This window comes from Megalopta genalis, chromosome 4 (genome assembly GCF_051020955.1).
Source record: "Megalopta genalis isolate 19385.01 chromosome 4, iyMegGena1_principal, whole genome shotgun sequence".
In the NCBI taxonomy this organism is placed as follows: domain Eukaryota; kingdom Metazoa; phylum Arthropoda; class Insecta; order Hymenoptera; family Halictidae; genus Megalopta; species Megalopta genalis.
In genome coordinates, this window is record NC_135016.1 from 3,234,305 (window position 1) to 3,249,803 (window position 15,499).

Genomic DNA, 15,499 nt, shown 5'->3' on the forward strand with positions numbered 1-15,499 from the left:
GCGAGGACAAGCCCCGTCCAAAGAAGACTCGTTTAATCAAAAGGAGGTGGATCCACATGATTCCGCGCGGTGTTCATTAACCCAGTTTTATCGGGACAACAAAATAAAGGGACAAGCTGCGGTGCCGAAGAAACGGAAACGGATCCCGTTGTCCGCCTAACGAAGAGGCACGCGTCGTCGAGTGCCACAGGCAGACTTTCACCTTTCGTTCGTCGTCGCTGTTTATTTAAATGTTCGGCCGACCTGTTCGCGAATGAAACGATCGCAGATTCCGCTGGCCCGCGGAATATTCGACGACGCGTCGTCGTCACCCGTCATCGCCCCGCTCGGATAACACGAAAACCGAAATTTAAATAAAGCGGAGCGACAGAATTTCTCTGCGCGCCGTGTCCGCGGATCATGCGAACGGCCAAGCAAACGTGTTAAACAAAATACAACGTTTGCCCGATTCTGGTAACGAACGTGTTACGGTTTCAAATTCGTTTAATCACTTCGGCGCGTTAAACCCGCGACAATGGAATGAATTAATTGCCGGGGGAACGTGTACGGAATCACGAGAAAATTAATTTCATGAAATATGCGATATCTGCGCGGCGCTGCGTGCTCGGTTAAAAATTCCATTCGATCGCGCGCCAATCTATGTATACATATGCCCGATGCTATTTTCCGTAAATTAGTCGCGAAATTCGTGCTCGCTCGCGCAATCAACTATCGAATACGCGACGATCGATGAAAAAAAAGAGGAGATCGTTTAAACGGTGAAAAGGGGGAACGACGACGAGTGTTCTCGCATTCGCCCGCGGAGTACAAAGATTGACAGAAATTACCGGGGCACGTCGAATGCATCGCGGGAGATCGGCACCGCCCACCCCCGTAAAACGGGAGAGCACCGTAAACATCTTGAGTTCATCAAAGGGAGGCATAACAGAACGTTCGGGGTGCAGGATCGGAAAGCAATCGACTTCTATCGGCTCGCAGGCGTCGCATTCAATTAGAAGTTAGGCTGCTCTTAGGATTGCGAGGGTGTTCGGCGCGGGAGGGGGCACGGTCGGTTTCATTATCTCGTTCCCCCTAACGGAGCACGCAATGAAATTTTATACGGGCGGTCCGGCGAGCACGTAGCGACAATAGAAGTAGCGTGCGAATTGTTCGACGGCGACCTTCCTATTGATTTCCACCTGCGTCGGTTTAGCTCGACCTCGCTCTCCCCCTTTCTACCCCTATCGCTCCCTTTTCCGCCCCTTCCCATCTCTCTAGCCCTTTCTCTCTCTTTCGCTCTCTCTCTGCCTCTCTGTATGGTTCTACCGAGCTTCTATCCGTGGCCTGCGACCGCACAATTATTGCGTAACGCGGCTGCCGCGCCGAGGAAGACAAACAACGCGGTAATAACTCCGTGAATATCGCGAAAAAGAGATCGCGGCCGTGAAAAGCTGCAGCATCCGCGCGGCTTCGACGGCCGATGCGCTTTCGCGACGGCGAAACGGCTTTCTATGGCCGGGTGCTCGCAACCCCGTGATATTTTTCCACGCGTACGTGACGGCGAACAAACGGCCCGCGAGCCCGTAAGGATCATAGCGCTCTGATTTTTCGTTCCGCGCCGGTCCATTGTCCACCGTCCTCTTAATTCTACCCGGCCGGGACATTATTCCGCGATCCTGCTCATCAAGTTGCACCCTTCTCTCGTCGAATGCGACGAATTCCTCTGTGACCCGGTTCGCGCGCCGCAATTTTTTCGGGAATCGTCGCCGCCCGGCTTGCTAAGAATTTCGCCGGTGTTCATCGGGCACCCGCGGGTTAATGTAATGCTGCCGCTGCAGTTTTTATTCGGGAGAAAATCGCGAGGGGAAAAAAACCGTGGACCGTCGTTCGTGGGCGAGATGTAACGGAAAGACTTTGCTCTATATCGCGCCGCTGAAAGAAAATTTCGTCGATGCCGAGCACGATCTCGAGAACGAACAAATTTTCGGAAAATCGTAGCCTCGCTTTTCCGATCGTTAATGCTGACGGCGCGGGTTGCGTTCAAAGCGCGACGAGACGCCGACGATGAAATCGTGGATCGAGGTTTTTTGGCGCGTCGCGAACGGCAGGCTTTACTCTATAATGCAACCGAAAACCGGTTCTCGCGGAAATTGTTTAATTTTCGAGCGATCGTTTGAGAGTGTAAAAATTTTGCAAAATTTTTAGACAAAGGGTAACCTCGTTGTTCTCGTTCGTCGAATAACGTACAAATTTTCGCCCGGAAATGTATGAAGTGTGACAAAAAACGGAAGCTTCGAGCTTGAAAATTAGCCGCGTAATATTACCGTACGATTTTTGTTCGCGAAGTTACGGCAATTTGAGTATCGGCGGTATTTCATCGAGGAAATTACGATCAAATATCCACGGTGTAACAGAAATCCGTGGACAGGTGATAAATTGCGTCGATTAAATCTGATCTGTTCTTTTTTTTTGTGTGCGATACCGGTGGATAATCTAATAGCTGTTGATGCGGCTGATCGAAAAAGCATATTCCTCTTTGAAAATATAGCCTTTTGAATATACACAAGCATCGCGGATACGGGGAATTGTTTTAGCACGCCCTTCCGATAGTTCTACATAATCTGATGCAACAGAATTGCATTTTGACGGGAACGGTTACCGCACCTGTGGGAGTTAAACCGAAAAACATCGATGTTTTCAAAGCGGCGTGACTCCTGTGCTCGCCGGTGTGTCTATACAAATCGAACCTTTTCAATGAAACAGTATCTATTGTTTCCATCTCCCATCGACACGTGTGCATAGTCCGGACCGTAGAATTTCAACCATGGCTTCGCTGTCCAAAATGCCACACACAGAACCTTTCTTTGCACGGTAACAAAATGGTTAATGTTGTCACCTATGAATACCCGCGGAGATGTGTATTGAAAACACGTCGCCTCCGGTCTCATAATATCGAACATTGTTGCAACGACGGTTAAAGTAATGCTGTAAATCTTGTAGAAACGGAACTTCATCTGGAAACAAAGCAATCGATATTTTCATCTATGACTACGGTAAATTCTCCCCAATTAACGCTCGGATTGTGCAGAAAAATGAACGATTTGGGAAGAGGAGATTATTCGAGCATCGCGGCTGGTTTTTATAATTACCGATTGTCAATAACTATAACATAATCGTGTCTTCTCTTCCCGAATTGTCCATTTTTGTGCACAATCCGAGCGTCGATTAGAAAGAATTTACCGCACTTCGAAGAGATAGAAATTCGAATCATCTCACTCTTAATGTATAAAATGCCTAATATCGTAATTAAATCCCGAGGCAAACAACATTTGCGGGCCAACAAAAGGAGTCCGGCAACGAACGTTTCCATCGAGTAGCCCGAGAAATCGTGAATTTCCGGGAGGATCCGTCGGGGCGTGCAGTGAAAATAATCACTTGAACTCCGACAGCGTCGCAGGCAGTTCCGTAATTCACGATATTGTTGGTGCAGCGGATAAATAATGGTGTAAATCCGGAGGTGTCCGATACTTAGAGCAGTGTACGTGCGGTCGCTGGTCGGACGGGCCAGTGTATCTTGATAATATTAATTCGGACACGTACCCCGTTCCCCCGGCCTCGCCCCGCTGGCCCGAACATGTCCTCGCCGGGCTAATTGCCCGTAACGCGGAATGCTTACACACAAAACACATAGCGGCGAGGTGGAAACGCGGCTTAATGAAACGGTAAGCTACACACTTTTCAAGCCGGCGCGGTGGCGCGTGGAACTGTCGCACGACTGCGCCCCGCGTTTCGCCCCGCGTTTATGAAAACCGGCGCGTCCGGCGGGGTGCCTATGCATTATGGAATTTCGTTATGAAGCATTAATTCCTAACTAAGCGGGCCGCCCTCGACTGCCTCTGTTCTTTCGTACGGAATCCCGACTGCGAGACAACGAACGGTTATCAAGCGGTTCTCTTTGAGTCGACGAGCGTTCTCTTCCGCTTTCGAGGCGGGATCAAAAGATATTGGCTTTCATTTATTACGCTTGCACTCCTCGGTTTAGGGACCGCTTAACATTTTACGCTTGCACACCGGCATTCGGTAATTTGCACGACGATAACTTCTCGAAATCCTCCATCGTCCGGACATAAATATAACAGCAGACTCCTCTGTAACCCATGATTTTACCGAAAAATTCTCACTACCATTCTACGGATCTCGAAGAACGTAAAAAATATTTCTCGCCTCGTTCGACGAGAAATCTCTGTCCAACGATGAAATTGCAAGTTACCGCCCACCGCCGCGACCAGTCGGAATGGTTAAAGAATCGACCGTAGCGCCGCCATTTTGCGTAGCAGGTCGAGAAAAAAAAGTGCGGTGGCACGGTTTGAAATCCGTGTAACGAGACCCCCATAGGAAGCTTGAAATCCAACGTTCGTTTTCCTCGAAAAAAATTCTAGACCCGGCAGGAAAAATCGCTTTGAGCTCGCCCGGATTTACCGGTGCCGTTCGATCGCGGCACTTCCTCTGGCTCTGTTCCGTTCGAATTCCGCGCGCCAATTAGCCTAAGCAAATTCGTTACGTTTCCCACCCGCGGCGCGGATCGCGGAACTTTTGTTTCGCCGGGAACCGGGACTTTTTCCAATTATAAAGACGCCCGGACCGGGGGCATGTAAGAAAGTTCCCGGCTTATAGTCTCTATTGAGAAAAATTCCACGGAAAACAGACACATTCTTCAGCCGGCAAAGGAGCGAAACTTCGAATCTCCGCTTCGAGGTATCGCGAAACGGAGCTCCCGTTTCCTGGCTAATTCCCGCGAACCAGGCCGGTCAGGTGAAGCTACTTTGTTTAACGAAGGCAATCGCAGGTACCTCGTTCCGCAACTTCCAAACTCTTTCGCTGGGATAGCCCCCGCGCGCGAGATCTGTCTTCGCTCCAATCTTTTCTTCTCGGAGGAAATTTCATTAACCAGTTAGTTGTTGCGAGCTTTTTCAAAAAAAATGTTGTTCCTTTTTCTCGACATTTTGTTGAGTTGTTCCTTTTTTTCTCCATTTTTGTGGACAATCTGAGCGTCAGTTAGGGAGACATTACCATACAGCTTTTTCAGGACAATTATTTATTTTCGTTTCATTTCGTCCCGGCCTCCGCGTATTCTAAACTTCTTAATCGTCGCGTATTTGCGCGAATCGTCTCGTCGGAGACTGGTCAAAGCCGCGCGCGCGATACCTGAGCTGCGTCCATTTTTCGACGACCTCCTCGGGCCGGACAAAATGGCCATGGTACACTGCCAGTTATTAGCTGTTATCGTGGCCCGTGAAAGCCCCTATCGAAAACAATGCGATGGAAACAAGGAGGCGAGGGGCGAGCGCGGCGATGGAACCGTTAAAAATCCTGTGTTGCTCGGCTCTCCAGCTTTTAATCCCATTTCATCCCGCGGTCCGCGAATAAACCCTCTGTTAGGCCGAGCCCGGACAAAACTGAACCGGCGACCCTCTCTCGGCGCTCCTTACTTCAATTAAATCTTCCTTCGAAGCCCCTTGTACGTGTCTCCGACGTCGTTCCCATCGTCCGCACTTGTAATACCGGGGGCAAATTAAAAGGATCTGTACCGCGCGGACGAATATAATACTCGCCCTACCCCCCCTTGTCCCTCCCCGACCCCATCGACCCCGTGGCGACGACATCGGATCCCTATGCAGAGACGCGAGTAGTTTTTTCCTCGTCGGTCACGCTTTTACAGCCACGGCACGAGACGGATCGTCGGCATTTATAGAGCACAATGCCGGCGTTCTCGGTCTCCTTTTAACAAAATAATATCCGCATCGGCACGAACCGGTAACCCCCTGTTTCTCTAAATTAATCCGCGAAGCATCGAAAGCCACGGAAATGTCCTGATCATTGTCTGTCTGCAGTTATTAAGCCCGCGATTCGCGTTTGTGGGATCGAAATAATATAAAACTCGACTGGGATAGACGTACTGCCGATAATTTATATTAACTTCGACGAATTTATATTGATTCGGATGAGTTTCTATCAATTTAGACGAGTTTATATTAATTTAGACGCGTTTATACAAATTTATACGAGTTTATATTAATTTAGGTAACTTTGTATATTAATTCAAATGAATGTATATTAATTTAAATGTTGTTCCACGCGAGTTATTGTTCATATCCACGCTTTGAACTCGATTGGCGATTCTGAAGCACTATTGGAATTCTCGCATAATTGGAAACAATTTTAATATTACGAAATTTGTTATCATTTAATCGCTTGCCGCGGCAATGGGTTGTTAAATCGTCGATTTCAGCGTGTTACGAGAAATTTCGAACGGTTTAATTTTTTCTGTAAAAACCTCCGGAGACCGGGCTCTACGAAATTTCTACAACTAAAACAGTTTCGAGGGTGGAAAGTTAATAATGGCGGGAAAACTGTCTTTATTTTCGCTCGAACAGAGACCATCAAATAAATCCGCAAAAGTTTTCCAGTGCTCATCAATGGAGTGCCGAGAGTTGGGATCAGATCAAACAGACAAATTGTACACACGATTCGTTCGGAGCGTGCGAGGAAAATCGATACGCCCAACCCCTCGAACGGGGGGTGGGTCCAATAAATCACTAATCGACGGAAGAAATATAACAAAACATTTAATTCGCGCGAAGCCACCGTGTTAGCAGGCCCGATTCCGGCCCGAAAAGAAACGGTAAAACCGTTCCACCCTCCGACACATCCCCGAAGTCCAACCCCGGAGCTATTACGTGCGCGCGATAATAAGTTCGCGCCCGCTGGGAAACAAAAATCTGCCTTTCGACCCTGTAGCTAATACATTTTCGCGAAGTTTCTTGAATAATTTTATGTTTGTTTACGAACCAACTGGAATACGTAAACTCTTCCGACTTTGAATGTTGCCGAACTTTTCTCCTAATTTTAAATGAATCAACCCTTCCGAGATGCCGACGAATGCCGTTGCGAATTTAAAATTCGGTTCCTCCATATTTCGGAAGCGAAAAATTATTTAAGACGAGAAGAGTCGTTTCTCCGATAAATAACGGCAGAGAAAGGAGAAAAAGCATGCAGGCAGCATCCGCTCAATCTGTCTGATCGTAAATCATAGTCTACTTGTTGACCTTAGACCGCTTCCCTTCCACCTGTCTGGTCCTAAACCGCGTCTATTCCACTTGTCTGACCACAACTCATCCCTATATCACGTGGTTAATCGCAGACTAGACCTACATTCCACCTGTCTGACCGTACCTTAAATTTCTTATCGTTGTTTCATTATAGTCTGTTCCTGTTCCACTGTCTGACCGTAGGATGTACCATTTCTACTTGCCTGGCTATACATTGTAACCCTATACAATATATATTTAATCTGTAAATAGGTCTGTAATCGAACTGCTCTACTCTCGACAGTTTCCTTTCCATTTGTCCGACCACAGGTCGTCCTTATTCTACTTGTCCGACATTAGATAGCAATACCTTCACTTGTCCGGCTTTGCACGCTTGTTCTACTTGTCCGTTCACAAGACTTCTGCAATTCCAGATAGTCTCTGTTCAATTTGTCTGACCATAGGGCGTATCTGTTCCACTTATCCGACTACAAACCGCATCTGGTCCACTCGTCTGACTATACACTACGCTTATTCCACCTATCTGACCTGTTTCTTCCTCAAATTTTAAACAATACAACCCCCTGTTATATTTCAATCTCAGCTATCGTCGTCTAAAATTCTCCTTCAACAAGCTCGCGATGTCAGTAAGAGGACAATCAGACGCAGCTGGACAAGACGGTATTAACCAGTTAACTGTGTTTGACGAGTATACTCGTCATCGCTTGATTCTCGCGACACATATAGGTGCGCGCTTTGTAAAGGAGGCGTCACAGCTAACTGGTTAAGATGCTTGCCGAATGAGGCCGGCCACTCTATCAATAAATAATAATAGCTTCAAAGAAATCTCCTACCATTCCGTCTCCGAGATTCTGGACGACGCAAGGCAGCATGGCCGTGGATTTAGACTGCGCCGAGATGACGGTCGAGTTCTCCGTGCGGAAGCTCATCGGCAGCGTCGGCGGCAGATCGACGTCGACGGTGACGGCCTCGTCCAACGAGTTCACGTTCGCGGCGACTATCTCCGCGGTGACCGCCGTCGGATACTCTGAAAAACAGGCATTAAATCAAAGCAATCGTTCCGAGGTCGAACAAGGCTTAAGCCGGCGCGCCGCCGCCTCCGGCCCCGTACCACCAGGGAATCCTCGTTAAGAGGCTTTCCCCTGGACTTTACTTAGCCCCGTTCCGCCCCCGCTATCGCCGCGTCAAATATTTATGCGTGTCTCGTACCGGAACGGCCCCGGAAAATTGCTACAACGACTGTTCATCTTCTCGCCGCGGTGTTTGGCCGTCCCGGGAACAAAGCAAACAGGAAGGAACATCGTCGAGCATCGTTAGAGGCTTCCCCCTGCTGACCGACCACCATAAAACTTTCGCGAAAATCTTACCACCGACTCCGTCTAATTGTCTCGCGATGTCCGACATGCTACACGTTGCATCGCGACGTTGAACGTTGCAACGGGACCGCGGGTTTTCCGCGTCTGCTTTCAACCCGATTCGTTTGTAATCGAGGTAGCAGAATTTTATTTCGCAGCGAAATTTCGGTGGCAAACAGAACGCGTTCGCGCGAGAATTCTCATTTCAACGTGTCATTTTTGCGAAATGAGACTAATGGAAAGTTTCCTTTGTCGAAACCGCTCGTTGCACGGTGGAAATAAAACCGCTATCGGATCTCTCGTTAATTCGTACGCTTTTTGGCATTTCGAAGATCTGCCCTGGTTACGGGAAACAATTATTTTACGACGACCGTGTAGCGCCGAAACGATCGGACGAGTCGAATTTACTCGAGCTTCCGATCTTTGTCGTAAATGCACGAAAGCCACGGTATAATAAATCTGAAGCGGGACCGGACGAGGCATTGTCGGTGCTTAAAATATACCGCCGTGAGACAAACACAATCGATCCCCGCGAAATCTGCCAGAAATATGTTTGCGCGAACTCGAAGGAACGTGTGCAAACACGGTCGGAGCATTTCCAACCGGGAAAACGAACGATCCGTACAAAGCAGATTTATTTTGGTCACGTTGCACGTATTGTTGCTCAGCAGTGGCATTGTTGTCAATTGTTTCGCCGACTGTAGCCGAGGAAAGACTAATATTTAGCTTTGAACCAAGAACGGCGACCCGTATGTGGGTGACACGGCGGTCAAAGCGTCAACCGGGACCAGCGTCGGCCCTAAATGGCCTGTAACACTGTTAATATTCTTGTTTGATCCCGATCGGTGTCCGCAACACGGAAACAATCTATCCGGGGAAATATCGAGCAACCCTTCCATCAATCTCGCCGCCGCTGCCGACAGTTTGTAGTTTTAACGCGGTCTCTATTAGCCAGCCGCCGGATCGTGTATGAATCAAAACAAATGTTGATGAACGACGACACGAGCATGATCCGGGCGCAAGGAAATTCTCGGACAGCCCTTCGATGCGCCGGTAATTCCCGCGTCCGACAAGATGGATGCCCTATCGCTATCGACGTTATAAACAATTCCGGCGAGCCTGCGCGCTCGCATTAAAAAATAATAAAACGGCCGCGAAAAGTCTCGCCGAGATCGCTCGACGCATACGATCAAGCTGCAAGAAGATGTAAATACTTTAGGTATTAAGTCGAAGTCCGTAAAAAAATCACTGCGATTTTCGCAATATTTATTCGTTCGCATGTAGGATAAAAGGATTAAGGTATAGGATAAAAGGACGTTAGGATAAAAAGGTTAAAAAACGGGAGCTTTTCATTTTAATTCCGTCGTTTCGAGTAACAGCGAAATGAAAGAAAAGTATCACAGTTATCGTACAGTAGTCCCTTTGACATTAAAAAAATAGTTCCAATAATTTAGACCCGTTTAAAAAAATTTTGTTCCGTGTTTTAATTGGTGTTCCTATACTTTTTGCCGGATACAGTACGATTACCGTCCTACATATTTAACTGCGCGTTCAAAGATTTGTTCATCGCGTCGGTAATCGGGCAGCGAATAAACGTGGACGCTGTTAAAGAAAAATATCGTCGTTCGATAACGTCGCGTGCGCGCGGAAAAACAAGTTACAAGTCTCCGTCTCTATTTTAAGGACCGTTTTCGATAATCCTGCGAAAACGATGGAAACTCGAGAAATTCTTTTCACCGGAAAGAGGATCGCTCTTTGAATCCACGACTCCGTTTCGTCTTTTATTCGTTCCGCTTGCTCGAGGTCCTGGCGGCTCAATGGGAAAAAAGGATCCGGCCGTGAATTGTGACCCTCCGAGCCCTTAAATATACGAAGAAGTGTTCCCGGGGTTTCGCTATGCTTGTTCCAGTCCCTATCCGCGATACAGGGCCGAGGGTGAAATACGTCGAGTCGAGGACGCGATTCAGCGTCAGACGGCTCTGAGACACGAACGCGCGTTCCTCTCGTCGAATAAATTCTTTGATCGAGTGTCGGCGATCGTAAGAAGCATCGAGGATCTTCTCGCTTGACGGATTTATCGATCAGAAGCGGAGCTGCGCTTAGTTATCCATTTGATCATTAATCATTACAATTTTATACGTCTTACAATCCATTTTCACGTCGCTCGCATTTTTACATAAAATTCCTTACTCGGTTAAGGACTTTGTCCGTGAAACGAATATTAATAATTCGAAGCCGAAGGAACGTTGCACAGACTCTCGCAATTAATGTCGTTTAAATGGACCGCGGTTCGAGCCTGAATCGAAAGACGAGACGGTGTAATGCAGCATAAGCGCGGCGAGGCACTCGTTGTTCGAGCGACACAATTTTCCTCGAACGCGGCACCGAATATTCGGTACGTGTGATCGATTGGAATTACGCCGGTGCTCCGTCCGTCCCTCGGCCACCTTCTCCGTCTCCGGGAAATATGGAATTATTTCTCTGAATGGGCGAATTCGCAGCTGATTGGTTTACAGATCACCGTGGCGCGCCGTGTCCACGCAACCGTGAACCCCGGACGCGATATTAGTAAAGGGGGGACACGTAAAGTAAAGTTCGTGGTTCCTGGAATTTGCCTGTCGAGGCATTACCATGAACACGGCGCGCTGTGGACCCGCGGGCTCCCATAATCCTCAGTCGTCGGAGTTTCCGGATCGCGCGGCCCGGCCGCCCGGCACGAATAAATTAATTTGACGGTTCTCGGCGCAGCGTGTTTCGTCACGAACCGGTCGCCGACGGCGATGGCCAAGGCTCGTTCTCATTGGAAGCGCGATCATCGAGTCGTTTAGCCGCGACGCCGCCGACTTGCCGCCGGCTCGGCTATCTCTTGACCCGTCACAAGCAAATTTCATCGTCCCCGGGAAAGACTGCGGGATTTCTGCGAGAGTAGGCATTTCACGGTTCCCGCGCCGGCGACGAGTATATTAACCGAAAAGATGGCCACGGGAGATTGCGGAGAAACTTTCCGGTGTGTATACATTAATTAGATTGCCTCGCCCGGTGCACCTCCAGCGCGTATACCGGTTAGTTTCGCCCCCATCCCCCGCAGTCCTGGCACCCGGCTGTAAATCAAGCGGGAGGAGGTCTGCGAGCAGGATGACCATAGATGCATCCTAAACTGCCGTCTTGATTCCCCGAGTAATGCACAGTTTAGAGAACGTTTACATAATTAGACAAATTTTCGAAAAATTGGGACGTCTTATCGGCGACCACGTTGGTTGGTAATTAAATAAAAGGTCTGTATTTGTATCGAATGGAGAAGTTCGATACCTTTTAGAACGGCGAACACTCTTTTGCATAAATCTGCCGTTTGCAGCACCTCTGTGTCATTCTATTTGTATCGCTGCGATTCGCCTTGCATTTCCATTGTCCGATCAAAAGCTGACCAACTGTTCTGTATTAAATTGCAGATGTTATTTATTGCCTTTTGTTCGAGTATGTACTCTATCCTACTTTACTTGCGTGACCGTATAATTATCCTGGGACGGGCGTCTGATCGCAGGCTGTCCTATTCTACTTGTTTGATTACAAATCTCCATATCTCCATTGTTTGATCGCGAGGCCAGGTTCGACGAGTTATAAATTATTCATATCCTACTCGTTTGATCACGGAACGTCTATGTTCCACTTGTCTGACCTAAGGTTATACATATTCTACTTGCATGACCACGGACCAGCTGGCCGTATCATCGTTGTCCGACCATTTGTATTTTCTGGGCCATTTGTCCGAATATACAGAGTTTCTATTTCACTTATCTCGTTATAAAATATTTATATTCTACATTTTTCACCATAGACCGAAATGCCATAGACTCTCTTGCGTGACTCCAATTAACGTCCAATTGGTGATGTACGTCTCAATTGGGATTTCACTTGTCCGACCTACGATCATCCTTATCCCACTTGACAGGCGATAAATTATTTCTACATTGCTTACAGATGACGTAGATCGGATCGATAGGCTATTTGCCTCCGCACAGATATAGATCTTATTCCGTTTGTCTGACCATAGATACGTCGCATTTGTATGACCGTAGAACATCGCTATTCCGCTGGTCAGGCTGTATCACATTCCCGTGCTACTTACATGAATTGTGGACTGGATCAATATCCCATTTGTTTGACGATAGGTGAGCTTGTGTCCCATTTATAAGATCACGGATCACAGGAATTCCATTTGTCTCATCGCAGCCCATCCTTGTTTCACTTGCCAGCACATAAATTCTTTCTGTATCGCCTACCGAATTCGTAGACTATACAATAATGTCTCCCTAACTGTCGCTCAGATTGTGCAGAAAAATGGACAATTTGGGAAGTGGAATAATTGTATCTTCTCTACCTAAATTGTCCATTTTTGTAGACAATCTGAGCGTCAATTAGGGAGACATTACTGTATATACAGCGTATGCTGTTTATACGATGTATAGGGTGCTCCCAAAAATTCGGAAAATGAATTCCACTAGTCTCAGTAACTGGTCCAAAATTTTGCTATAGACCTAGGTGGACCAGTTACTGAGACTAGTGGAATTGGTTTTCTGGATTTTTCCGATCTGTCCCGAAAATGAATTCCACTAGTCTCAGTAACTGGTCCCCCTAGGTCGATAGCAAAATTTTGGACCAGTTACTGAGACTAGTGGAATTCATTTTCCGGATTTTTGTGATCTGTCCGGAAATCAATCCCACTAGTCTCAGTAACTGGTCCATTTAGGTCCATAGCAAAATTTTGGACCAGTTACTGAGACTAGTAGGATGGATTTCCTGATAGATTGGGGTGCCAGTGTAGATCGATTTTTTGTAAAATTGACGCTCAGATTGTCCACTAAATTGGATAATTTGGGAAGAGGATATACGATTATTCCAGCCTTGCGGCTCGTTTTTATAATTGTGGACAATTTACAACTATAAAAATAAACCGCAAGGCTCGAATAATCGTATCTTCTCTTCCGAAATTATCCATTTTTGTGGACAATCTGAGCTTCAATTAGAGAGACATTACTGTACCAATATTCCATTTGTCTGACTGCAGTTATCTCCTACTTCCGTTCGTCTGATCGCGATCCACGAAGATCCAACGTGTCTAATCACGGGCCCATTCCACTAGTCGTGCCACAAACAAGCCCATTCATCAGCTCCGTTCATAAATAGACACTCCGAATTCCACTTGCGCGACCAGAGGCTATTACAATTCGCCTAGTCTGACCAGAAGTCGTTCACATTCTGCTTGGCAGATATTGGGTCGTTCGAATTCTACCTGTCGGACTATGCTCGCACTCTACTCCACTTTCGCGAACCAAAAACCAGTTTCACACAACTTCGCCGACCGCAGTCCACGGCCGCGCCGCGAAAGAGTTTCGAAACTTTATTTTTAATGCAACGCGTGCGTACGTACGTGTTACCGAAGTATATAATGCACATTAAATCTACCGAGCTTGAACATTAGCCCGAGTTTCTGGGTCGGATTTCGAACGGCCGCGGGCCGCGCAACGCCTTTCTCCGCAACGGTGTTTACGCTCTCTGTATTTGCAAAGCATTCGAGCCGCCGCCGTTGAAAAAAAATCTACATAATAACAAGGCGATATTAAAAATTCTCAAGCGAACCGCGCCCCGAAAATTCCGAACAAAAGGGTGCTGCGTCGTTAAGCCCGACATCAAACGAAAATTAAATCGGCGCGCGCGTGTCCCAGATTTTTAAGAGGTCAAACTTCTGCTCCTTTCGCCCGCTCGAAAATTAATATTTAACAATAGATCCATAAGCCGGCGGGGGTGAAATCCGCGGAATCACGGTCCTCGCGGGCTCGCCGACGTAATTATGCGTGTCATTTGAATTCCGTCCGGCCGTCGGATCTCGCGTGCTCGCCCAGGTGGCGTGAGACCTGATATGCGCATAAAGTCGTCCTGCGGCCCGGGCTAAATGTTGAAAAAGTTCCGGCGGACCTCCCGTTGTCAGGTCACCGTTAAAAAAGTCTCTCGAACCGCGCGGGAGGAAGTCGGGCCCGCATTTCCATGAAAGTTCTCCGGCCGCCGTCGTGCGCGGTAAAAGTTGCTCGGGACAAGACGGACCGGGGAAAAAGAAAAGAGGGAGAGAGAGAGAGAGAGAGAGAGAGAGAGAGAGAGAGATCACGGAGTCGAACACGGTGGAGCAAAAGAACGATCGTAATAAAATGTTTAACGAATACAGCGAGACCGGCTATTCCGGTCGCGGTCGGGAAGCGATGCGGCATTATTCAATGGAGACCATCGAATTTACCGAGGGCGCGGAATTATTCCGCGAACTTCCGTATCTACTCCTGCGAACGCTGTCAGGTGTGTACACACGAATGAAACAACGGCAGAGAAAGATAAGGGGAGAGAGAGAGAGAGAGAGAGAGAGAGAGAGAGAGGAGAGCACCACCGACGCGGGCCGGCAAAAACAAATAGGGAAACTTGTAAACGGTATCCGGGGAAGTTTCATTATTTTCGAACGAGACCGTGCCAAGAATTTCTATTAAAATAATAAGAACTTAAACGAGGCCGGGGCGTTGCTACGAAACGTATACGAGCTCGGAGAAGGAGAGAGATAGAGGAAGACAGAGAGAGAGAGAGAGAGAGAGAGAGAGAGAGAGAGCGCAAGAGAAAGAGGGAGACAGAGTAATTCGTGGCAAAGTAAAGAATTCCCCCGGCTCGCAGAAATTTCGTTTCTTCCGCTGATCTTCCTTTTTTTACACCGCTCCCTTGCCCGACTTCTTTATCGAACCCGCGTTTTAAACACGAAAGAGACAAATACGAAGAAGAGAGAAAGAGAGCAAGAGAGAAAGAGAGAGAAAGTGACAGTCCCGCGAGCTTTTCCATTCGGCAAATAAAGCTCCCGGATGTCGAAGCTGATTTCCACGAGCCGCGGTCGGCAAACATTCGATTGTTCCCGAATCGCTCTCCGCGATCGCGGTTCCGTAAGCCATTCCGCGAATTAAAAGTTTGATGTTCGGCGCGCGTAATCGCCGCTCCACGGGGAGAGCATTGAAATGCTCGAGGGCCGTCGAC

The 15,499-nt window shown here is 47.8% G+C and overlaps 1 protein-coding gene across 1 annotated transcript in view; it reads right to left on the reverse strand.

Moving 5' to 3' along the window:
• LOC117218837 (lachesin) overlaps nt 1-15,499 on the reverse strand; it is a 93,711-nt gene that overhangs the window by 45,810 nt on the left and 32,402 nt on the right. The window contains exon 3 of the mRNA XM_076521081.1: nt 7,922-8,115. Coding sequence (XP_076377196.1) covers nt 7,922-8,115 — 194 coding nt within the window. The remainder of the gene's footprint in view (nt 1-7,921; nt 8,116-15,499) is intronic.